At 49.4% G+C, this 25,359-nt stretch overlaps 1 protein-coding gene across 1 annotated transcript; it reads right to left on the bottom strand.

Annotated features, from left to right (window-relative positions):
* Positions 1 to 20,334: 20,334 nt before the first annotated feature.
* Positions 20,335 to 24,724, bottom strand: CCDC116 (coiled-coil domain containing 116). Its single transcript, XM_049790381.1, has 4 exons — positions 24,641 to 24,724; positions 23,196 to 23,753; positions 22,551 to 23,114; positions 20,335 to 21,069 (listed from the first exon to the last, which is right to left on the bottom strand). Exons 1-4 carry the CDS (start codon positions 24,722 to 24,724, stop codon positions 20,335 to 20,337), a joined length of 1,941 nt encoding a protein of 646 aa, XP_049646338.1.
* Positions 24,725 to 25,359: the final 635 nt, after the last annotated feature.

Genomic DNA, 25,359 nt, shown 5'->3' with positions numbered 1-25,359 from the left:
GGGATGTCAGCGACAACTCTTGATTTAATAGACACTCTCTCTCTCACTCAGTCTCACTCACACGCTCTCTTACTGTCACTCAGTCCTCCCAGTCCCTTTCAGTGCCAGTTCATAGCCTGTGTCCTTGTATTCGCGGCTACTAGCTGTCCTATTTTCGAAGGAAGCATCTTATTTTGGTGTTACTGAGGGTTTGTATTAAATCATGGGAAGTGCTGCGTACTTCTCCCTTTCTTAGGAGAAATGACTTATACTGTCCTTATCGTGGGGTATCAGTTCGACTTAAGTGAATGTCTTAGGTCATAGTGAGATGCAACTGACCCTGGCCCAGATTCCATTTTGGCTTTCCCTCAGTCACCCATGACCAGTCAGCATTCTGGACCTGCAAGCTAATTGCTAGTTTTGAAATTCTGCTTTCTTTCTTCTAAAATTTCGATTTGTGCTGTACTAGTTTCACAAATAAATCATTTGAAGCTCTAAAAAAAAAAAGATGTTTGTCTTCCATGCAGGAGGATAGTGGTTAAAATCCCAGCATACCATATAGTTCTCCAAGTCTGCCAGAAGCAATATATTTTTCTTTTTTTTAATAATAATTTTTATTTGGACCAAAATGAATTTTACATTTCTCTCACCTTAATATTTTAGGTACATATTGACATTGAATCAGGGGCATTCCCACCACCAAAGTTGTCCTCCCTCCACCCTTGTCCCCAGCATACATCCCATATTCCCCTCCCATACCCCCTGGGCTGCTAATATAAGTGGTCCCCTCTGTGTCTAACTTATTGGAGATTGGGTATCAATTCTGTTGTCGTTGGATTGAGTTTGGTGTTTAAGTCCGATCATTTTTATTACTACTTAGTGATCATACAACTGTTTGATCTTGGTGCCCTCCATTGTTTTCCCCTCAAATTGAGAGGCGGAACAAGATGGTTCAAGTTATGTGGTTCTGTTTGAGGAAAAGAAAAAAATAAAATGGGAGTAAAAATCAACAAGCAAAAAATGGGCAGAGTCCTTCTAGAGGCTATAAATATTAATTTGAGAGAAGAAAGGTAAAAAGGAAGAGAAATGCATCAACAATACAAAAAGAAAAATCAAACAAAAAATCCAAAATGCATCACAGCAATAAAGACAACCACCACACACTAACCATGGTCCTGAAATAAAAACAAAACAAAGTGCAAAAAATGAAGAAAACAGCAACAACAATAACAAAGTCCCCCCCAAATTATTTTGTGCTGCTTTTCTTTTCTTTTCTCTTTTTTTTTCTTCCTGCATAGGCACAGTAAATAATGGGGAAATTAGAAAGGCCTAATAGATACCGGGTTTCTCCACCCATGACAGTATACTTCAAGAATAACTTAAGAATAAGTACCAACTCTGTACATGTTCATTTACTCTCCCCTAGGTCCTTTTGTGAGCAATTTCTGATTGTAGAGCCAGGAGTGACTCCTGAGAGCTGCCGGGTGTGACCCCCCCCCCAAAAAAAAAAAGACCTGTTGTATGGTCCGGAGTTTGCCTTGCAAGCAGCAGATCCAGGACCAAAGGTGGTTGGTTCGAATCCCGGTGTCCCATATGGTCCCCTGTGCCTGCCAGGAGCTATTTCTGAGCAGACAGCCAGGAATAACCCCTGAGCATCGCCGGGTGTGACCAAAAAAAAAAACAAAAAACAAAAAACAAAAAAAAAAAACAAAAAACAAAAAAAAACCTGTTGTAGTCACCTAGTGGCAGCATGTTTCATGTTGGCACTGTTCTTGTATTCTGTGGGAAAACCCTCTCTTCTCAATAGATGATAAGCTGGGGCTACCATCATCTAAGAGATCAGACTGAAGAGCCAAAATATTCTTTCTAGACAGGCAGTTGTCAACAATCTTCTAGCTTCCAAAGGGACTTGTTAAAACTCATCGTCAACTATTTTATGGTCTTGCTTCTTGTCAAAGTGCTTAAGGAATGGAAAACATGACAAAAACACTTGCGTTATGAATGTGAGGTTCTGGGGCCGGAGAGAGAGAGCATAGTCGTAGGGCTTTTGCCTTGCATGCAGCCAATCCAGGACAGATGGTGGTTCAAATCCCTGCATCCCATATGGTCCCCTGTGCCTGTCAGGAGCAATTTCTAAGCGCCAGTCCAGGAGTAACCCCTGAGCGCCGCTGGTGTGACCCAAAAACCAAAAACCAAAACAACAACAACAACAAACTTATGTGAGGTTCTAGGCTTAATCCATGGCAGCACACAGGTACTTTGCATAATTTTTCAAACAGATTTATCTAATTCAAACCTTAGAGGCAGTTCCACCTTGCTTTATTCCTGAACATGATTTATAAAAGATATGTCAGTATTTCCATGATTCTTCAGTTCCTTGTTTAGCCAATACTAATTCTAAAATTAGAATTAGAGGTTTTTGTTTGATTTTGTTTTTGTTTTTGCCTTTTTGATTGCTTGTTTGTTTTGGGTCACACCTGGCGATGCTCAGGGGTTATTCCTGGCTCTGTGCTCAGAAATCCCCCCTGGCAGGCTCAGGTGACCATATGCGATGCCGGAATTCGAACCATGGTCGGTCCTGGGTTGGCTGCTTGCAAGGCAAATGCCTTACTGTTGTGCTATCTCTCCAACTCCTATGTTTTTTTTGGTTTGTTTGTTTTTATGACACCTGGCAGTGCTCAGGGGTTACTCTTGGCTCTGTGCTCAGAAATCAGTCCTGGCAGGTAAGGCAGACCATATGGGCTGCCGAGAATCAAACCACCTTCCATCCTGGATCAGCTGCGTGCAAGGCAAACACCCTACCACTTGCGCCACTGCTCTGGCCCCACTCCTGGTGGTTCTTGGTGGACCATATGGTATGCTGGGATTGAATCTGGGGCACTTGTGTGCAAGGCACATACTTTATCTGTTGTATTATCTGGCCCAAAAAGTCCTCTCACCCTCTTTCCCTCTTTTCTCCTCCTTTCCTCCCTCTCTTTCTTGTTTTCTTGCTTTCTGCCACATCTGACTCTGCACTGAGAAATCGCTTCTGGCAGGCTCAGGAGACCATATGGGATTCTGGGGATTGAACCTGGGTCCATCCCAGGTTGGTAGCATGGAAGGTAAACACCCTACTGCTGTGCTATTACTCCAGCACATTTCTTTTTTTTTTTTCTTTTCTTTTCTTTTTTCTTTTTTTTTTTTTTGGGGGGGGGGCCTCACCAGCAGTGCTCAGGGGTTATTTCTGGCTATCTGCTCAGAAACAGCTCCTGGCAGGCACGGGGACCATGTGGGATGCTGGGATTTGAACCAACCATCTTAGGTCCTGGGTCGGCTGCTTGCAAGGCAAACGCTGCTGTTCTATCTCTCCGGCCCCCAGCACCTACCTACCTACCTACCTACCTACCTACCTACCTACCTACCTACCTACCTACCTACCTACCTACCTACCTTCCTTCCTTCCTGCCTGCCTGCCTGCCTGCCTGCCTCCCTCCCTCCCTCCCTTCCTTCCTTCCTTCCTCTTCCTTCCGTCCTTCCTTTCTCTTCCTTCCTCTATTCCTTTCTTTCTCTCCCTTCCTTTCTCTTTCTTCCTTTTCCTTCCTTTCTCTTCCTTCCTTCCTTTTTCTTTCTCTTCCTTCCTTTCTCTTCCTTCCTTTCTTTCTCTTCCTTCCTTCCTTTCTTCCTCTTCCTTCCTTTCTCTTCCTTCCTTCCTTTCTCTTCCTTCCTTTCATCTTCCTTCCTTTCTCTTCCTTCCTTCCTTTCTCTTCCTTTCTTTCTTCTTTTCTCTTCCTTCCTTTCTCTTCCTTTTTTCTTTCATTCTTTCTGTCTTTCTGTCTGTCTCTTCTTTCTTCCTTCTTTTTTCTTATTTTTCTTTCTTCTTTCTTTTTCTTTCTTCTTTCTTTTTCTTTCTTTCTCCCTCTCCTTCCTTCCCTCTTTATTTTTCTTTTTTCTGACCCCCTTGTATTTTATGTGTGTGTGTGTGTGTGTGTTTTGTTTTGAGCCATACCTTCCAATTTTGAGTTTTCTGGTTTTACATTTGGATCACATTGATCATTCCTGGCAGTGTTTGGGGGACCATATGGTATTTCAGGGATCGAACAACCCAGGCCAGCTGTGTGCAAGGCAAAAGCTCTACCCACTGTATTATTTCTCCATGGCACCCTTACCCCCCCCTTTTTTAATATCCATCTGTGATTTCAGCTCAATATATATCAGACTGAGAGATACTCAAAGATATGCCTATTGTGGAATATTCAGGTGATTGTGGTTGATTTCTCAGATTCTTTTCATTGTATTTTAATAAGTTAATTTTTATTTTATTCTAGTTGCAACAGATCAACTTCTTGAGCTTAATGCAAGTAGTGGAATCATCCTTTGCTAACCACCCAAATAGACATCAACTTCTGCAACAGTCTCAATCAGTGAATTTGGTGGAAAGCCAAGTCTCAAATGCCACCAGAGGAAGTGCTGATAAGGAAGATAAGGTGGAAAGCTGCAACCAAGATTCGTCATTAAATCACAGTCCATGGGAGAGAACGCTGGAACACCTGACAAGAACATTCCGTATTGTGATGGAGGAGTTGTGCAGTGTGATGAGAAGAGTAATGTAAATTTACAGGTAAGTTTAAATATTTAAATCTCTTAAAAGTTGTCCTGGAAAGTCAATGCTTTAGTTTTGTTACATTTCTACTCTCCAAAATGTTGAACATTATTTGAAAGTAAGGAATTAGTAAAATATTCTAAATGTAAATCTTTTTTTTTTTTTCCAGAGTGTTCAGCATGGAAATATTCCTCTGTGTAAGTTAGAATTCCAACCCAGGGGGGCAGCAAGGTGGTGCTAGAGGCAAGGTGTCTGTCTGCCTTGCAAGCGCTAGCCAAGGAAAGGACCATGGTTCAATCCCCCAGTGTCCCATATGGTCCCCCCAAGCCAGGGGCAATTTCTTTCTTTTTTTTTTTTTTGCTTTTATTAATTATGACAACAAAGATGCAAAGAGAGAGGACAGGGTAAAGTTACAGTGGAAGCCCAATCACCCATAAGCAGAATTCTCGGTAGTCCCATCGATGATATCCCAGCCTTGATCTTTCAACCAAAGAAAATTAAGAAAAACAAAACTGAACCCATGTACAATACAATTAATTTGTCCCTCAAATCCCCAGTTGTATTACATACTATTTCTTAGCAGCACACAATATAATCCAAAGAGATTAGACTTATGTAACTCCTTAAACATTGAGGGCAAAGTACATTTATCTTGTTCCATGCACATGCTTACTAGATTAAGTTAACCTCAAAAGTTTTAGTGGGTTGTTTTTCTTAAGGATTGGAGTCAAGGGAAAGTAGTAATAAATGGTGTTAGAGTGGCATTTGTTTGCATAGGCCCACCAAAATATAAGAGACATGGAAAGAAAAATTATGGTCTAAATACAAGGAGACCCTACCCCTGAAGTTTCCTGGCACAGGACTGACTCTAGGCTCCAGGCAAACTAGTTTGTCCAATTCAAGTCATCGTCTGTAGTGGCAATACACCTTCATTCCTCACATAGTCTCTGTTGTTGGTATCATGCTTCTGTATTAAAGGTCCTGGAGTCTGCATATCCCATATTGCAGTCAGGATGGTGCAGAGCATCCTCTCGTTTCATCTCACACTTAAGGGGCACTAGAGAGAACCATGTCCTGTAGAGCAGGTCATTGTTGTTGTCAAGTCTTCTCAGTGTAATCGGAAGTCTCTTTTTAGGAGGTCGATGTCAGACCCTTGGTAGTGTCTTTCCTGGTAGAGGACTGCTTCCAGCTGTTGCTATAAAAGACCTTGGATGTTTCGTAGATAGCTTGCCTGGTTCTGGCGTGAATGGAGGATGCCCATTCCTCTGAGGCCTGTGCCAGGTCATTCTATCAATGTTCAGGGTGTAAGGTACATTGTACTGAGATTTATTAGATAAGAACTTATCTGTAGGTATAGTGTTTTCCTATTTTAATGTGTCTATGCAAAGAAGGATCAATGCCATGAAGCGTTATTGGTGCATCTGGAGGCCATAGGAACAAGACCAGCAATTTCCATGACATAGTTCAATCATAGGCATCAAACTGAGGGACAGTTCCACCAACAATCCTTATTGAACATCTTACAAAGAAAAGACAAGATGAAAGTGGATAGAAACATCATGGTAGAAGAATATAGAGAGAGTTACACCATTAAAGAAAATATACATGAAATATTCAAAAGATATATGTGTTTAATTTACGTCCTTCTAAATAGTTCTGGGATTGTTAGATCCACTGTATGTCTTTGGTCTGAGATTAAAACTGTGTATTATAGAACTTAAGAGGGGTAAATCGGGGGTAGTGATGGTTGGGAGGAGTATACGTTCTATATGATGCGGTTTGCATCATGTAGACTAGTATGAAATTGCCAGTGACAGCATGAGTATAACTGACAAACTATCTGCCACCCCACAGATCAAACACCACCCCCCAAGCCAATCTCACGAGCTCAAGCGCAACCCTAGGCCAATCTCCGCAGCTGGCCTGGGGGTGGGGAAAACCCAGGGTGCCCCATCAGGTCCTCCCAGAAACCCACCTGGAGATCCGGAGGAAAGGGGGAGAGGGGGTCGGGTGACCCAAGTCCAGGCCCCCCTACCCTAGGCCGGGCCAAGAGGCACCTGGCACATACGGAGGTCTGCCAGGAGCCAGCCCGTGCCGGCTGAAAATCCTGCCCCAGGAAGGGAGGAAAGCCCTCCCAGGCCCAAAGGACCAGAGCTCAAGACCCACCCTAGGCCAATCTCCGCAGCTGGCCTGGGGGTGGGGAAAACCCAGGGTGCCCCATCAGGTCCTCCCAGAAACCCACCTGGAGATCCGGAGGAAAGGGGGAGAGGGGGTCGGGTGACCCAAGTCCAGGCCCCCCTACCCTAGGCCGGGCCAAGAGGCACCTGGCACATACGGAGGTCTGCCAGGAGCCAGCCCGTGCCGGCTGAAAATCCTGCCCCAGGAAGGGAGGAAAGCCCTCCCAGGCCCAAAGGACCAGAGCTCAAGACCCACCCTAGGCCAATCTCCGCAGCTGGCCTGGGGGTGGGGAAAACCCAGGGTGCCCCATCAGGTCCTCCCAGAAACCCACCTGGAGATCCGGAGGAAAGGGGGAGAGGGGGTCGGGTGACCCAAGTCCAGGCCCCCCTACCCTAGGCCGGGCCAAGAGGCACCTGGCACATACGGAGGTCTGCCAGGAGCCAGCCTGTGCCGGCTGAAAATCCTGCCCCAGGAAGGGAGGAAAGCCCTCCCAGGCCCAAAGGACCAGAGCTCAAGACCCACCCTAGGCCAATCTCCGCAGCTGGCCTGGGGGTGGGGAAAACCCAGGGTGCCCCATCAGGTCCTCCCAGAAACCCACCTGGAGATCCGGAGGAAAGGGGGAGAGGGGGTCGGGTGACCCAAGTCCAGGACCCCCTACCCTAGGCCGGGCCAAGAGGCACCTGGCACATACGGAGGTCTGCCAGGAGCCAGCCTGTGCCGGCTGAAAATCCTGCCCCAGGAAGGGAGGAAAGCCCTCCCAGGCCCAAAGGACCAGAGCTCAAGACCCACCCTAGGCCAATCTCCGCAGCTGGCCTGGGGGTGGGGAAAACCCAGGGTGCCCCATCAGGTCCTCCCAGAAACCCACCTGGAGATCCGGAGGAAAGGGGGAGAGGGGGTCGGGTGACCCAAGTCCAGGACCCCTACCCTAGGCCGGGCCAAGAGGCACCTGGCACATACGGAGGTCTGCCAGGAGCCAGCCCGTGCCGGCTGAAAATCCTGCCCCAGGAAGGGAGGAAAGCCCTCCCAGGCCCAAAGGACCAGAGCTCAAGACCCACCCTAGGCCAATCTCCGCAGCTGGCCTGGGGGTGGGGAAAACCCAGGGTGCCCCATCAGGTCCTCCCAGAAACCCACCTGGAGATCCGGAGGAAAGGGGGAGAGGGGGTCGGGTGACCCAAGTCCAGGCCCCCCTACCCTAGGCCGGGCCAAGAGGCACCTGGCACATACGGAGGTCTGCCAGGAGCCAGCCTGTGCCGGCTGAAAATCCTGCCCCAGGAAGGGAGGAAAGCCCTCCCAGGCCCAAAGGACCAGAGCTCAAGACCCACCCTAGGCCAATCTCCGCAGCTGGCCTGGGGGTGGGGAAAACCCAGGGTGCCCCATCAGGTCCTCCCAGAAACCCACCTGGAGATCCGGAGGAAAGGGGGAGAGGGGGTCGGGTGACCCAAGTCCAGGCCCCCCTACCCTAGGCCGGGCCAAGAGGCACCTGGCACATACGGAGGTCTGCCAGGAGCCAGCCCGTGCCGGCTGAAAATCCTGCCCCAGGAAGGGAGGAAAGCCCTCCCAGGCCCAAAGGACCAGAGCTCAAGACCCACCCTAGGCCAATCTCCGCAGCTGGCCTGGGGGTGGGGAAAACCCAGGGTGCCCCATCAGGTCCTCCCAGAAACCCACCTGGAGATCCGGAGGAAAGGGGGAGAGGGGGTCGGGTGACCCAAGTCCAGGCCCCCCTACCCTAGGCCGGGCCAAGAGGCACCTGGCACATACGGAGGTCTGCCAGGAGCCAGCCTGTGCCGGCTGAAAATCCTGCCCCAGGAAGGGAGGAAAGCCCTCCCAGGCCCAAAGGACCAGAGCTCAAGACCCACCCTAGGCCAATCTCCGCAGCTGGCCTGGGGGTGGGGAAAACCCAGGGTGCCCCATCAGGTCCTCCCAGAAACCCACCTGGAGATCCGGAGGAAAGGGGGAGAGGGGGGTCGGGTGACCCAAGTCCGGGCCCCCCTACCCTAGGCCGGGCCAAGAGGCCCCTGGCACATACGGAGGTCTGCCAGGAGCCAGCCCGTGCCAGCTGAAAATCCTGCCCCAGGAAGGGAGGAAAGCCCTCCCAGGCCCAAAGGACCAGAGCTCAAGACCCACCCTAGGCCAATCTCCGCAGCTGGCCTGGGGGTGGGGAAAACCCAGGGTGCCCCATCAGGTCCTCCCAGAAACCCACCTGGAGATCCGGAGGAAAGGGGGAGAGGGGGTCGGGTGACCCATGTCCAGGCCCCCCTACCCTAGGCCGGGCCAAGAGGCCCCTGGCACATACGGAGGTCTGCCAGGAGCCAGCCCGTGCCGGCTGAAAATCCTGCCCCAGGAAGGGAGGAAAGCCCTCCCAGGCCCAAAGGACCAGAGCTCAAGACCCACCCTAGGCCAATCTCCGCAGCTGGCCTGGGGGTGGGGAAAACCCAGGGTGCCCCATCAGGTCCTCCCAGAAACCCACCTGGAGATCCGGAGGAAAGGGGGAGAGGGGGGTCGGGTGACCCAAGTCCGGGCCCCCCTACCCTAGGCCGGGCCAAGAGGCCCCTGGCACATACGGAGGTCTGCCAGGAGCCAGCCCGTGCCAGCTGAAAATCCTGCCCCAGGAAGGGAGGAAAGCCCTCCCAGGCCGAAAGGACCAGAGCTCAAGACCCACCCTAGGCCAATCTCCGCAGCTGGCCTGGGGGTGGGGAAAACCCAGGGTGCCCCATCAGGTCCTCCCAGAAACCCACCTGGAGATCCGGAGGAAAGGGGGAGAGGGGGTCGGGTGACCCAATCCAGGCCCCCCTACCCTAGGCCGGGCCAAGAGGCACCTGGCACATACGGAGGTCTGCCAGGAGCCAGCCCGTGCCGGCTGAAAATCCTGCCCCAGGAAGGGAGGAAAGCCCTCCCAGGCCCAAAGGACCAGAGCTCAAGACCCACCCTAGGCCAATCTCCGCAGCTGGCCTGGGGGTGGGGAAAACCCAGGGTGCCCCATCAGGTCCTCCCAGAAACCCACCTGGAGATCCGGAGGAAAGGGGGAGAGGGGGTCGGGTGACCCAAGTCCAGGCCCCCCTACCCTAGGCCGGGCCAAGAGGCACCTGGCACATACGGAGGTCTGCCAGGAGCCAGCCCGTGCCGGCTGAAAATCCTGCCCCAGGAAGGGAGGAAAGCCCTCCCAGGCCCAAAGGACCAGAGCTCAAGACCCACCCTAGGCCAATCTCCGCAGCTGGCCTGGGGGTGGGGAAAACCCAGGGTGCCCCATCAGGTCCTCCCAGAAACCCACCTGGAGATCCGGAGGAAAGGGGGAGAGGGGGTCGGGTGACCCAAGTCCAGGCCCCCCTACCCTAGGCCGGGCCAAGAGGCCCCTGGCACATACGGAGGTCTGCCAGGAGCCAGCCCGTGCCGGCTGAAAATCCTGCCCCAGGAAGGGAGGAAAGCCCTCCCAGGCCCAAAGGACCAGAGCTCAAGACCCACCCTAGGCCAATCTCCGCAGCTGGCCTGGGGGTGGGGAAAACCCAGGGTGCCCCATCAGGTCCTCCCAGAAACCCACCTGGAGATCCGGAGGAAAGGGGGAGAGGGGGGTCGGGTGACCCAAGTCCGGGCCCCCCTACCCTAGGCCGGGCCAAGAGGCCCCTGGCACATACGGAGGTCTGCCAGGAGCCAGCCCGTGCCGGCTGAAAATCCTGCCCCAGGAAGGGAGGAAAGCCCTCCCAGGCCCAAAGGACCAGAGCTCAAGACCCACCCTAGGCCAATCTCCGCAGCTGGCCTGGGGGTGGGGAAAACCCAGGGTGCCCCATCAGGTCCTCCCAGAAACCCACCTGGAGATCCGGAGGAAAGGGGGAGAGGGGGGTCGGGTGACCCAAGTCCGGGCCCCCCTACCCTAGGCCGGGACAAGAGGCCCCTGGCACATACGGAGGTCTGCCAGGAGCCAGCCCGTGCCGGCTGAAAATCCTGCCCCAGCCAGGGGCAATTTCTGAGCGTGTAGCCAGGAGTAAGCCCTGAGCATCAAACGGGTGTGGCCCGAAAAACAAAAAACAAAAAAAAGAATTCCAACCCAGAATAGAGGACTAACACCACCTTCTCAAAATGGACTAGCTCCTTCATTCTTTCCAGCCCCGATATGCAATACTCCAACTCCACCTTTTGTCCACATCTGCTGCCATTCCAATGACACCTTCCCTTATCCCAGCTGCAAAAACTTTCACACTTCATGGTGATTTTCCTCTGCTTCAAGTTCAGTCAAAATATGAATTTAAACCCCTGTCCTTCCCTTCAGGAAGAATCCCAGCAGTTTCCCTCAGACCTCTGCTATAGCCAAGAGAGGCATGGGGATCGTCTGATTCTTTTCAATCTCCTTTGGCACAGAAAACAGCACACACGACTTTAATATCTAATTTGAATATGAACCATAATACTAGAATCCTAGAAAAGGCAGATGGACAGAAGAAATGGGCAGAAAGAGTGCCCATGGAAATTCTAAAGCATGTGAACGTAGATCAGTATGTTGGACATGACGAATCAAAATTGTGACAGGACTCTTTATTTACACAACCTGAAAAACTATTTAATATTAGCCCAATGCCCCTTGGGACACCATCTCAGAACTCCTTTGGACTCCCATTATTGCATCTGCAACTCAAAACTCTGCCTCAAGTACATCAGTTAGACTTCTATCAGTGCCACTCAGAACTGTTGTAGAAGAAAGAAACTACCCAAGACTAGCATTACTTCATATCTCTCTCCAGAAAATACAGTAATGGATTTTACGTGGCAATATAAAACATAGTCCTGTCATAGTCCTGAAATTTCATATCATAAATACTACTTGTTCAGTGAAAATTTGTTTTTTTTTCTTTTTGAACTACACCCAGGGGTTACTCCTGCTATGTGCTCAGTAATGCTTCTGGGGGCTGGAGAGATAGCACAACGGTAGGGTATTTGCCTTGCATGTAGCCAATCCAGGACAGATGGTTGTTTGAATCCCAGCACTCCATATGGTCCCCCGTTCTCCTGTGCCTGACAGGAGTGATTTCTGAGCACAGAGCCAGGAGTAACCCCTGAGCACTGCCAGGTTCGACCCAAAAACCAGAAGTAAAATGTTTCTGTTATAGAAAGCACATAAAAATCAACTTTAAAATAATTGGATTTATATTTTTTTTTTTGTTTTTTGGATCACACCTGGCAGTGCTCACGGGTTCCTCCTGGCTCTACGCTCAGAAATTGCTCCTGGCAGGCTTGGGGAACCATATGAGATGCTGGGATTTGAACCACCGACCTTCTGCATGCAAGGCAAATGCCTTACCTCCATACTATCTCTCCAGCCCCTGGATTTATAAATTTCTTAAATATTTCTTATATATTAATGTCCAAAATATACTGGAGTCTCATAGATATTCTGCTCAGAAGAAAAGTAGTAAGGGACTAGAACAATAGCATAAGTGGTAGGGTTTTTGCCTTGCATGTGGCCAACCTGGGATGGACCTGGGTTTGATCCCCGGTATCCCATATGGTCCCCCAAGCCTGCCAGGAGCAATTTCTGAGTGTAGAGCCAGGAGTGACTTGAGTACCACTGAATGTGGATCACCCCTCCACCCCCGCCACCCAAAATGTTGTGCTGGAGAAAGACTACAGTGGGTAAGGTGAGGGCCTTGTATGCAGCTGACCTTGTATGCAGCTGTGTTCAATCCCACCCCACCCCCGGCTCACTTATGGTCTCCTGAGCACTGCCAAGAGTGATCCCTGAGTACAGAGCCAGCAGTGCACACCCTGATCACTGCCAGTTGTTACTCTAAAACAAAAACCAACAATAAAATTAACTGGGTATTATATGTATCTTTTTGTTTGGGGCCACACCCAGTGATGCTCGGATTGCTCTGTGCTTAGTAATTAATCATGGAGATGCTCTGGAAATTAGATGGGATGCCAGGGATTAAACTCAGCTTGACCACATGCAAGACAAACACCCTACCCACTGTGCTATCTCTCTAGCTCAGGGCATTCTTATTTGTGTGTTGTATCTAGAAAGACAAAGAGCATCGAGATTCCTTGCAGTTCTAGTATTGTTGTCTTTACATCTGTCACAGGTAAAAGTGTTAATAAAGACAAGGCTTAGAAATTAATATGTGCTTTTTAAAAGCCTAGGACTTGTACAAAAATCAAGATCTCTAATTACAGAGGCTCGACTTAGACAATGGAGACTGAGCAGAACTTTGGGAACCATAAGGAAGACTCTATCCTAGACTTCGGTCTATGATCTGAGCAAAAACCAAGACCACTCATTACAGAAGACTGATTTTAACAACAATGATGGAGCAGAACTTCTAGAACCATAAAGATTCTATCCTAGGGGCCGGGCGGTGGCGCTGGAGGTAAGGTGCCTGCCTTACCTGCGCTAGCCTAGGAGACGGACCGCGGTTCGATCCCCCGGCGTCCCATATGGTCCCCCAAGCCAGGAGCGACTTCTGAGCGCATAGCCAGGAGTAACCCCTGAGCGTTACCGGGTGTGGCCCAAAAACCAAAAAAAAAACAAAAAAACAAAAAAAAAGATTCTATCCTAGATCTTGTCCTATGACCAGTGAAGATACCAAGATCTCTCACTACAGAGGCCTGATTTTATCATCCACAACTGAGCGGATAGTTTCCTGGAACCACAAAAAAAACCCTGGGGTGTGGTAATGAGTATGTACGTAGCCAGTAGTTTTTCCTATGACAGTGTGCTTTCAAGGGCAGAGAAACCCTGAATCTCTTAGGCCAAGGGAATTTCCTTTCTTACTTCCCCAATACTTACTGTGCCTATGCAAAAAAAGGAGGGGCACAAAACCTTGTGCCTCTTTTCTACTTTATTTTTCTACTTTTTTCCTCTTTTCTACTTCTCTTTCTTCATTTTCTTTTTCTTTCTTTTCCTTCTTTTTCACTCTTGTGGTTATTATTTGGTGATACTTTTGCTGCTGAGTGCTTTTTATTTTTTTTGGTAGCTACTATCTTTATTTTTCTTTTTTTTTTTTTTTTTTTTTTTGGTTTTTGGGCCACACCCGGTAACGCTCAGGGGTTACTCCTGGCTATGCGCTCAGAAGTCGCTCCTGGCTTGGGGGACCATATGGGATGCCGGGGGATCGAACCGCGGTCCGTCTCCTAGGCTAGCGCAGGTAAGGCAGGCACCTTACCTCCAGCGCCACCGCCCGGCCCCTATTTTTCTTTTTTTTTTCCTTTGTTCTCTTCCAGCAGAACCACATGTGAATCATCTTGTTCTGCCTCATGAATCGAGGGGGAAAATAAAAATAAACGATACCGGGACCAAACAGCCCATAGGAACATTGAGTGGAATTAAAAGATGATCCGACTTAAACATCAAACCTAAACTCAACAACAGAATTGATACCCTACTACAGTGGTTGGCAACTTTTACAACTGAGCCAAATCTCTCCAAAACCACGATTGAAATTTATTTTGAGAGCCACATTTTTTTTGTTTTTGTTTTTTGTTTTTGTTTTTGGCAGCGCTCAGGGGTTACTCCTGGCTCTATGCTCAGAAATCGCTCCTGGCAGGCTCAGGGGGCCATATTAGATGCCGGGATTCAAACCACCGACCTTCTGCATGAGAGGCAAATGCCTTACCTCCATGCTATCTTTCTGGCCCCGAGAGCCACATTTTTAAAACCAAAAATAAATAGGATGGTACACTGTTTTTAGTTTCAATAAGTTTTTATTGAGATACTTGCATGCAAGTATCCACATAGGTCGGGAGGATACAAATAACACAACTAATAAGACAAAAACTTTAGAACGATATTATTTATTGATAACATTAAATTCCATAAAATTTGCCTTACAAATGTAGAGAAAATTACATCCTTACAATGACTGACAAAGTCACAAACACTAATGTGAACATTGGCCTTGCATTTCCTTGGATAGTTTGAGTAAGTCAGGTTTGTATGTTATTGTTTTTTTTGTTTTTTTTTTTTTTTTTAGTTTTTTGGTTTTTGGGCCACACTTGGTGATGCTCAGGAGTTACTCCTGGCTATGTGCTCAGAAATTGCCCTTAGCTTGGAGGACCATATGGAAGGCCAGGGGATCAAACTGTAGTCCATTGTAGGTTAGCTCGTATATGGCAAACGTCCTACCACCTGCACCACCGCTCTGGGCCCAAGTTGTTTGTTCTTAAGGCCAGAGCATTAACATGGGTAGGGCATTTGTCTTCACATGGCAGACCCAGGTTAGATCCCAGGCATCTTATATGCCCCCTGAGTCTGCCAGGAGTAATTTCTTTCTTTCTTTCTTTCTTTTCTTTCTTTCTTTCTTTCTTTCTTTCTTTCTTTCTTTCTTTCTTTCTTTCTTTCTTTCTTTCTTTCTTTCTTTCTTTCTTTCTTTCTTTCTTTCTTTCTTTCTTCCTTCCTTCCTTCCTTCCGTCCGTCCTTCCTTCGTTCCGTCCTTCCGTCCTTCCTTCCTTCCTTCCTTCCTTCCTTCCTTCCTTCCTTCCTTCCTTCCTTCCTTCCTTCCTTCTTTCTTTCTTTCTTTCTTTCTTTTTCTTTTTTTTTTTTTTTGGTGTTTTGTTTTTCACACCCAACGGTGCTCAGGGGTTACTCCTGGCTCTGTACTCAGAAGTCGCTCTTGGCAGGCTCAGGAGACCATATGGGATGCTGGAGTCTGTCTGGGGTTGGCCATGTACAAGGAAAACGCCCTATTGCTGTGCTATTGCTCTAGGTCCTTCTTGGGTCAGCCACGTGCAAGGCAAACACCCCACTGCTGTGCTATTATTCTGGCCCCTAGAGGAGTAACGTAGGAATGCAGAACCAGGAGTAACACCTGAGCACCACTGGATGTGACCAAAAAATAAACAAAAAGTTGTTGGGTTTTTTTCAGCCACACTGGTAGGCTCAGAGCTCACTCCTCCTGCCTCTGTGCTCAGGGGACCACACAGGGTGCCAATGATCAAATCTGAATTAGGTGCATGCAAGACAATAACCTTATTCACTGTATTTTCTCCATCCCCCAGAATTCATCCCCTTCTCCTACCACACTCCTCATATATAATTGAACTTTTAATATGTCTAGGACTCCAAAACTGATGATGAAGCATCTTTGTTTTTTCCCCATCACTCTGTCTCCCTTCAAGAGAGCTCCATCATCTCCTAATAGATTTTTTTTACTTTTTTCTTTTGTTTTTTGGTTCACATGGATGACACTCTGGGATTACTCCTAGCTATGTGCTCAGAAATTGCTCCTGGCTTGGGGGATCATACAGGACTCTGGGGGATCGAGCCACAGTCCATCTTAGGCTAGCACTTGCAAGGCAGACACCTTATACCCTGCACCACCGCTCTGGCCCCTAAATTTCCATTCTTTTGTGTTGGTGGAACTGCACCCAGAAGTTCTCTGTGATTATTCCTGTCTTTGAAGGCGGGGTTACTCCTGGCAGTGCTCAGAGAGAAAATATGAAGTTCCAAACCCAGAACCTGGGTCAGCTGCATGTGAAACAAGTGGCTTAGGCAGACAGCAAGTGCTTTATTGGGAAGAAGGGGGTCACACTCCATGGTGTTCAGGGGTTATTTATGGCTCTGAGCTCAGAAGTCACTTCTGGCAGGCTTAGGGACCATATGGGATGCCTGGAATCAAACCGAGGTCTGTCAGGGGTTGGCCACATGCAAGGCAAACACCCTACCACTGTGCTATTACTCTGGCCCCAACCTTTTTCTAAATAAAAATGGGTTTTTGTTTTGGCTTCTTTTTTTTTTTTTTTTTTTTTTTTTTGGTTTTGGGGTCATACTTGGCAGTGCTCAGGGGTTACTCCTGTCTCTACGCTTAGAAATCGCTTCCTGGGCCCGGAGAGATAGCACAGCGGCATTTGCCTTGCAAGCAGCCGATCCAGGACCAAAGGTGGTTGGTTCGAATCCCGGTGTCCCATATGGTCCCCCATGCCTGCCAGGAGCTATTTCTGAGCAGACAGCCAGGAGTAACCCCTGAGCATCGCCGGGTGTGGCCCAAAAACCAAAAAAAAAAAAAAAATCGCTTCCTGGCAGGCTCAAGGAACCATATGGGATGCCGGAGTTCAAACCATTGTCCTTCAGCATGCAAGGCAAATGCCCTACCTCCATGCTATCTCTCCGGCCTCTGTTTTCTGTTTTTGTTTTTTGTTGGGTTATTTTGGGGGGCCACATCTGGTGGTGGTCAGGGGTTATTCCTGGCTCTGTGCTCAGAAATCGCTCCTGGCAGGCTCAGTGGATCATATGAGATGCCGAGATTCAAACCACTGTTGGTCCTGGGTGGGCTGCTTGCAAGGCAAATGCCCTACAGCTGTGCTATCTCTCTCACCCCCTAAATGTTTTAATGGAGGACTGGAGAGAGAGTATGGTGGGTAAGGGCACTTGCCTTATATGTTGTGGCTGACCCAGATTTGATCCCTAGTAACCTCAAGTCTCTCCAAGTATGGTCCCTGAGTAAAGGGCCAGGAATAAGTCCTGGATACCACTAGGTGTGGCCCCCCCAAAAGAAAATCCCAAAATATGAGGTGTGTGAAGAGGTAAGCAGAAAATTCCTCAGAGAAGTGGCCCAAGAGATAGTGCAACAGTTATGAAGCTTATCTTGCACACAGTCCACCTGGGTTTAATCCCCAAAACATCCCATATGGTCTTCCAAACCTGCCAGAAGTAAGACCTAAGTGCAGAGCCAGGAGCAACTTCTGAGCACTGCCGGATGTGGCCCCCAAACAAACAAAAATTAAAAAGAAACTTCCTCAAAAAAGACATAGTGGGGCCGGAGAGATAGCATGGAGGTAAGGCATTTGCCTTTCATGCAGAAGGACGGTGGTTCGAATTCCGGCATCCCATATGGTCCCCTGTGCCTGCCAGGGGCAATTTCTGAGCATAGAGCCAGGAGTAACCCCCACCCCCCCAAAAAAAGAGACATAGTTAGCCAAGAGGCATGTGAAAAAATGCTTCATGGGGAAATGTAAATCAAAACAACAATCTCACCTTTCATCAGTGAGACTGGTGCACATTACAAAGAACAAGAACAACCAGTGTTATCAGGGATATAGAGGGAAAGGATCTTCATTCTTGGCTGGGAATTAGTTCAGCCTTTAAAAAAAAAAAAACTATGGACACTCCTCAAAGAAAAAATTAGAAATTGAGTTCCCAGATAGCCAGAAACTTCACTTCTTGGCATCTATCCAAAAGGCTAAAAACAAACAAACCGTCTTTTGGAGCACAAGAGGGGCCAGAGAGATGATAGTACAGCAGGTAGGGCACTTGCTTTGCATATGGCCTACCTGGGTTCAATCTCCAGTGTCTCATAGGTAGGTCCCTTAAGCACTGCTAGAAGTAGTTTCTAAGTGGAGAGCCAGGAGTAGCTCTTGAGTAATCCTGGGTGTAGTCCAAAACCAAAAACAAGAGATCATAAGTAGAAAAACTGTGAACAGCTAAGTTCTAAAATATCCTTACCTAACCAAAACAAGGGGGAGGGGGCTGGAGAGATAGCACTGCAGTAGGGCGTTTGCCTTGCACGCAACCAATCCAGGACAGATGTTAGTTTGAATCCTGGCATCCTATATGGGCCCCTATGCCTGCCAGGAGCAATTTCTGAGCACAGAGCCAGAGTAACCCCTGAGCGCTACTGGGTGTGACCCAAAAACCAAAAATAAAATAAAATATCCTTACCAGGAGAGCACTGTGGAGAATAAAGAGGTCCATGGCCCACTGATCTGATCACTGTGACTATTCAAGCAAGTCTTCCTTCCCTAATTGCAAGGTCAGGCAGAAGACAGCATTTCCAAGATCTCTTGTTTTAATCTTGAGCTATTCCCGGTGACACTCAGGTAACTTGGCTTTGCGCTCAGAAATCACTCCTGGCAGTACTCAAGGGACTACCGTATTTGCCGGCGTATAAGACGACCCCCTAATTTTGCAATTAAAACATAGGTTTAGGCCTATATTCGCTGTATGAGACAGAACGTTTCTGTGCCGCAACTGTATGTACCACAGTGAGCCAACCACAACAAGCAAAGGTTCAAAGGTTCTACTGTCATAGACTTCCTCTCTGACTCTGGCCCATCTGAGCAGGCTTTTGACAGTGTAGATTTGGATCCATAACATTGTCTAATTTGTATGTATAAAAAGCCTGCTTGGATTGGCTGAGTTGGAGAGGCGGTCCGAGCAGCCTTGCAGTGATTGGTGCAGAACATCGTCTAATTTGCATACATCAAAAGCCTGCTTGGATTGGCTGAGTTAGAGAAGCAGTCCGAGCAGCCTTGCAGTGATTAGTGCAGGATCGAGTTGGAAAATTCGTTTTGTGGCAATATTCAGACAATTTTCGTTTAACGGCATTTTGAAACATTTTTCGGGATATACTCGGCGTATAAGATGACCCCCGATTTTCGGTTGACTTTTTTTTTTGTTTCAAAAGTTTTCTTATATGCTGGCAAATACGGTATATAGGATGGTGGGGGGATCAAAACCGAGTTGGCCATGTGTATGGCAAACACCCTACCTTCTTTTTTTTTTTTTTTTTTTTTTTTGGTTTTTGGGCCACACCCAGTAACGCTCAGAGGTTACTCCTGGCTATGTGCTCAGAAGTCGCTCCTGGCTTGGGGGACCATATGGGACACCGGGGGATCGAACCGCGGTCCGTCCAAGGTTAGCGCAGGCAAGGCAGGCACCTTACCTTTAGCGCCACCGCCCGGCCCCAAACACCCTACCTTCTGTGCTGTCACTCCAACCCCTCACAGGGTCTCTTGTGCACCTATGAGACCCAGGCTATGGGGGGCAGGATGGTTTGTAAGGGAAGGTGGTGTGCCTCCCATGGATGGTGATACTTGAACAGGGGAACCAATAGGCTGAGCCTGGACAGTAGCTACAGTAAGGGAATTATACTATGGGCAGAAGACAGCTGGAAGCCCCAGGAGACCCCAAAACACAGCACAGCTTTACTCACAGAACCATCCAGAAAGAACTGCCCAGCCCTGTGTCAGTCTGAGTGACCCCTCTGTGGCACCATCGAAATATTGTGAGATGGTGGGGCCAGAAAGATAGCACAGTAGTAGGGCATTTGTCTTGCAAGCGGCCAACCCAGTACCAATGGTGGTTGGAACTCTAGCATCCCATATAGTCCCCCATGCCTACAAGGAGCAATTCCTGAGCACATAGCCAGGAGTAACCCCTGACTGCTGCCGGGTATAGGAAAAAAAAAAGTTGTGAGATACAAATAAAGATTGAAAGCACTAGAAAAGGGAGGATATGTAAGGTCCCAAGTGGGGTGATGAGTGTAAGGGAGCTAAGGAGTGGCCCCCGGCAGAGGAAAAGGGGCTGGAAGGGAGGGGGACCATGAACCCTAAGAGACTCACAGGGCTGGGCAGATGTAGGCTGACATGGATCAAAGTCACAAGCAGGACCCAGGTTCAAACCCCGGGCCCAGGGTTGCCAATTCTGTAAAGGTTGGAGAGCGGGGTGGCCCAAAGAAAGTCCTGCTTTACCCACACAGGCATTATTTCTCTTTATTTAGGCCAGTGAGCCCTTTCTGGGCATTCAGCCCAAAAGGCCCTTTGTTCAAGGCTTAAGTGGCATCGAAATGAAGTGGGAGAAGCAGGGGGTTGAATCAGGGGGAATGCAGTTAGGGGGAGCTTCAAGGGGGCTCCCCATCATCTGAGGAGGATTTGATTGAGAATGGCCCCTGGGGCTCGCCCTTGGACATAAAGCCGTAAGTCTCCACCTCATCATTACTGTCAATATTACTGTCATATACTTGGTCGTCTTCCAGGAACTCGGGTTGCTGGAGCTGGGTGGTGTCGGAGCCAGTGTCTGAGGAAGTCAAGGACATGTGCTCTGACAGGTTATTTTCCTCCTGTTCCTCAGCTTCAGGGGACACATCATCCTGCACACTTGGCAGCTCGTTGTGGAAGGAGGGCTGGAAGGAGAACTGACTAGTGTCTTCCGGTTCCAAGTCTATGTCTGGTGACATGGACAGCACCTCTACTTCCATTAATGGCACAGCCACCTCCGCGCTGAACAGAGCTGTCTGGTGGATTTGTTGTTGCTGAAGCCGCTTGGCCTCATGCAGTTTTTCCATCATGTACTTCCAGTCAGTCTCTGAGGGCAGCTGGATCGAGGATCCCTTCAGCTTCTTGAAGCCCAGGATGAGGTCCATTAGTATCTCAGTGACAGGGAAGGACATGAAGCCCAGCTGCCGCCTGAGGCACCTCTCATAGTCGTACTTGTACACAAACAAAGTGAGGGTCTTCTTGATCAAGTAGTGGAGGACCTCATCCTTCCAGGGACTGGCCATGAGGGTCACAGATGACTTTGCCGAGGAGGAGATGGAGGGCAGCAGCATCTTCTTTGGGAAGATCTGATTGAAACGCTAAGATAAGCAGCCATGGAGGGGAAAAGGGAAAGATGCCACTGCGTCCCATTCTGCCCTGGGACGCCTCTGTCTCCCTCCCCACAGCCCCCGAACTTCACCCATCAGATGTCAAATTGGCTGCACGAAAGGGGACAGCCTGACCATGCTGGTGGTAGATCCAGCTCTACCAAGTAAAACACTGCCACATGGACCAGCTTTCACACTTACCACACCACCATAAGACCTGGGGCTCTGCTCAAGCCTAGGGTGAAGCTGGGCGCTCGTTGTTGGCCAAAGTTGAGCCTGAGAAAAACAAAACAAACATCTGGGGCCGGAGAGATAGTACAGTCGATAGTGAACTTGTCTTGCACACAGTAGACCTGAATTCGATCCCTGGCATCTCAAGTGGTCCCCCAAGCCCCATCTGCCCTGATCCCTGAGTAGACCTAGATGCCATGAGTGCTGCTAGGTATAGAGAACCTGAGAACCTGGGCTCCCAAAGGCTAGGGTACAGAAGGGAGGGTCAAAGTGGGTGAGAGGTGGTTTATGGCTGGGGCCACCATAGAGAGACCATCTACATCTTGTACATATACTTCCTGGGCCACTTTCATTCAGCAGGCATAGACAGAGAGCAGAGGAACTAGGCCTAAGAGGTAGGTGCCACTTGGAATTACACCTACAGTCATAGAATAGGACTTTCTTCATGGGAGAGGACCTGAGATTCATTCATGTGCAAATGTTTAAAAGAAATTATCCTGGGCCGGAGCAATAGCACAGTGGTAAGGCATTTGCCTTGCACGCAGAAAACCCAGGACAGACCTGAGTGTGATCCCCGGCATCCCATATAGTCCCCTGAGCCTGCCAGAAGTGATTTCTGAGTGCAGAGCCAGGAATAACCTCTGAGTGCCACTGCCCAAAAACCAAAATAAAATAAAATAAAAAATTATTCCAGAATAAAAAAAACTTTATTCTTTTTTGACATCACATAGTAAGAGCTAGGCCAGGAGCCTGGGGTCCCATCCTCTAGATGGTTTCTAGAGGACAGGGCAAGTGACCTTGGCACCTGCCAAGTGATAGCAACTCTAGGAACAGAGCCCGGAGGAGTCTTTCCTCCGCAAACCCAGGCCTAAGCTCTCAAGGCAGCCGCTTGAGGACATCTTCCAATTCAGTTGAGCGCAAGATGAGGAGCAGTAGAGCAAGTTAGATGGTGAATGTGTATGGTGGTGGTGGTGGTGGTGGTACTGGCAACAGTGATAGTGTTGATGGGGTAACCGATGGTAGGAGGAGGAAAGTGGGTAAGTGGAAGCCGGCTTCGTGAAGTGAACCCTGGGGGAGTCCATGTCTTCTAGACTGCTGGGGGATGCCAGAGTGATATGCTGGGGTTTGTGAGTCTGGGCCCTATCTTGGGGGCTCAATAGCTCAGACTCAGACATGGGTGATCTCAGGTCAAGAGGTGGCTGTCCAGGGTAAGATGAGAAATTTAGTTCTTTTGTGGGTACCGCCTTGCACCTAAATTTGGGATCTAATTGGGCATAAGGATCCAAGGAATCAGCTTTCTTGGGCCTGTCCCATCTGGACATGGTGGTCTTTTGGTGAGATGTTGGGGGCCTGACAGCCTTGAGATTGTCAGCAGAAGTGCCCAACTTAACGTGTGGCATGCAGAACAAGTTGGAGTACTCTGGCTCAATTGTTGGGAAGAGGGGCTGGCCATCATGGCGCCGGGCCCTGCAGAATTTCTCCACAGCCTGGTTAACTACATCCTGCAGGACGGGAAAGAGTTGATGCTCTGCTAGGAAGTCCAGGGTGCGCTGAGGCTCTTGGAGACAACAGTAGCCACGCAGGTCAAGGGGTAGCTGCTTGTTCATCAAGGATCTGATCTCCTTGTCCAGCTCCCTGAGGATGGGGTTCCGCCCTCTAGACCCTAGCTTTGTGACATCCAGGGTGTTCTCCCTGGAGCCATTCGTGCCTGTGAACCAGGATAAGGGGTGCTCCGAGCTCCACTGGCTGTCCAGAGAGTCCCAGAGCAGGTAGTCCCCCCTGGATCTGGACAGGCCCATTTTTTTCTGCAGAAAGAGGGGGCAACTCTCAGAGGCCTGGGCTAGGGTTCATCCCACTCCCCTCCTACATAGGGACCCACATCTTACCCCTTTGTTTTCCAGATGCAGCAGCCTTTTGAGGTTGCGCTCCAGTAAAAGGCTATCCTTTATCCGGGGCAGTGGGCCTAGGCCACGGGCACCTGGCTTGCTGTCCCGGTTGTGGGAGTTCAGGCGGTCCGTTTTGGAGCTGCAGCGGGAGTCAGAGCTGGAGCAGGATGGGTAGTTGTTGGGGCGCCCAATGCAGAGGCCGGGGTGGCCATGGTGGCGATGCATAGCAGTCTTCCTACGATGAGACCGTACCCGCCGTTTGCCCTTCTGCTCCTCCACCGGATCCTGCACATCCACTAGTGGCACTCCAGCTTCTGTCTTCAGCGTGGCCATGTGCTTGGTGGCTTTCTCCACCACTGTCTGCAGGCTGTCCAGCACTTGACCCTCCACAAGGAAATCCAGGAAAGAACCAAAATGCTGAAGGCCCTTCTGGTTGCGGTTGTGACTGCGGTGCCCCGAATTGTCCGGGGGGCCAGAGGTTGATGGTGGGTGCTGCAGGTGATCTGCATTGTTGGCCTGGCCCGTCTCTTGGGTCTGTGGCTTCTTTGGTGATTGCACCTGAACAGATAGGCATGATCATGACACAGTGGGCAGGGATGTCCCCCAAGAAAGGAGGGAGGCCCTGGGGTCCTCTTAAGGAGCTATGAGCTAGGTCATCTTGGGGAGTTGAAAAAAAACTGTTTTGGAGCAAGCACTCTTAGGTTTGGACCCTGGCTCTGTAGCCTTCAGGTTCTGCAGCTGTGAACATGATGGTCTCTTACTTTGAGGTCCAGTTTCCTTATCTGCAAAAGGTTTATTTACTTAAGGTCACCATGAACATTTCTCTGGCACTACACTGGCTCAGGGGCAGATGCTTCTGCCATCTCATGGGCCATATTTTATAAGACATCTCATGGACTAAATGGAGTCTTGGGGCTGGAGAGGAAGTACATGGGCTAATGCACTTGCCTCACAGTCGAACCCAGTTCGATTCCTGACCCCAAAGATGGTCTCTTGAGCACAGCCACGAATGACTTCATGAGCTCAGAGCCAGGAAAAGCCCTTGAGCAAGTGTATCCCAAAAAGACCCTCAAATAAATAAATTAGCTTGCATCTCACTTGGAGTCCTCATCTGTCCTTAGAGCATCTCTGTGTCTCTGTCTCACAGACAACTGAGATCCTGATCCCGCTACCCCAGGGGCTGCCAATGCAACTTAAATGCTTATGTTCTGAGTCCATTCCCCTTTTAGGGTCCTAGTGCACCCAGTCCCTCCCAGCTGCTGGAGGAAAAGCAACATGGGAATAAAGTTGTTCCATGACTCCTTCTAGTCATGGGATCAAGAAAGATCTCAGAGGTCTAGAGAAGCAACAAATAGGAATTTTTTTTAAAGGCAGGCCGGGGGGCAGAATGTGAGTTGTTGGTGAACAGACCGAGGGCCTCGAAGTCTGAACCAGGGCTCCCTTACCCGAGCCATGTACGTGTTGTGGCCGGTGGTATGGCCGGCCTCATCATCTGCTAAGTATCCGGAGCGGTGATGACAGCTGGTCATGGTGCGAAAGGCCTGGCTTGCAGCCTGCTTCTAGGCTCTTGGTTCTGCACTCTACCTGCTGGGCAAAAGGAGCATGAGAGGGTACCTTCAGGCTTCCAGGGACCCAGAGAGAGTCTCTTTCTTATCTGACAGCCATTTAGCAACCCAGATTCAGCAGCTCCCTCTCTAAGTACAAGCTACTTCTTTCAAGGGCCCTAAGTCCAGAGAGATCTTTGTGCAAAGACCTCCCATTGGCCCTGGAGCCTGAGCACCTCTGGGTTAGGATCCTCTGGGTTAGGATCCCCGCATCACATTTCCGATCCTCTCTAGATTCCTCCCAGATCCTGGTAGCCCCCAGGATCTGCTTAGGCCTGTCTTCGACCCGCTCACCAGTTTGCTCTTGGCTAAGCGACACACCCACATCAGCACCAAAGCGCCGAAGCTCAAACCTGAAGCATATAGTAGCCGTCCAGCCAGGACTCGGCTTTGTCATTTGCATACAGCGTCCTGATTGGCCCTTGAGAGCCCGCACAATCGCTGGGTGGGGCCACATTGGCTCATAGAGGTACTCGCCCCGCCCAGTTCGGGCCCATTCACATTCCAGACCGGAAGCTTTCCAGCCTGAGAGGCAGCTTGTTAAGGCCCGAGGTCAGAGT

This window comes from Suncus etruscus, chromosome 17 (assembly GCF_024139225.1).
Source record: "Suncus etruscus isolate mSunEtr1 chromosome 17, mSunEtr1.pri.cur, whole genome shotgun sequence".
In the NCBI taxonomy this organism is placed as follows: Eukaryota; Metazoa; Chordata; class Mammalia; order Eulipotyphla; family Soricidae; genus Suncus; species Suncus etruscus.
The sequence above is the reverse complement of the archived record's forward strand: the minus strand, read 5'-3'. Positions and strand labels throughout refer to the sequence as shown.

What these genes read in the sequence shown, in the direction of transcription:
- CCDC116 (XM_049790381.1), bottom strand. Translation starts at nt 24,724, where the DNA reads ATGACCAGCTGTCATCACCGCTCCGGATACTTAGCAGATGATGAGGCC. An exon ending in ACAACACGTACATGGCTCGG is followed by an intron (nt 23,754 to 24,640) that starts GTAAGGGAGCCC and finishes CTATCTGTTCAG; the next exon opens with GTGCAATCACCAAAGAAGCC. An exon ending in CCAAATTTAGGTGCAAGGCG is followed by an intron (nt 21,070 to 22,550) that starts GTACCCACAAAA and finishes TGCTTATCTTAG; the next exon opens with CGTTTCAATCAGATCTTCCC.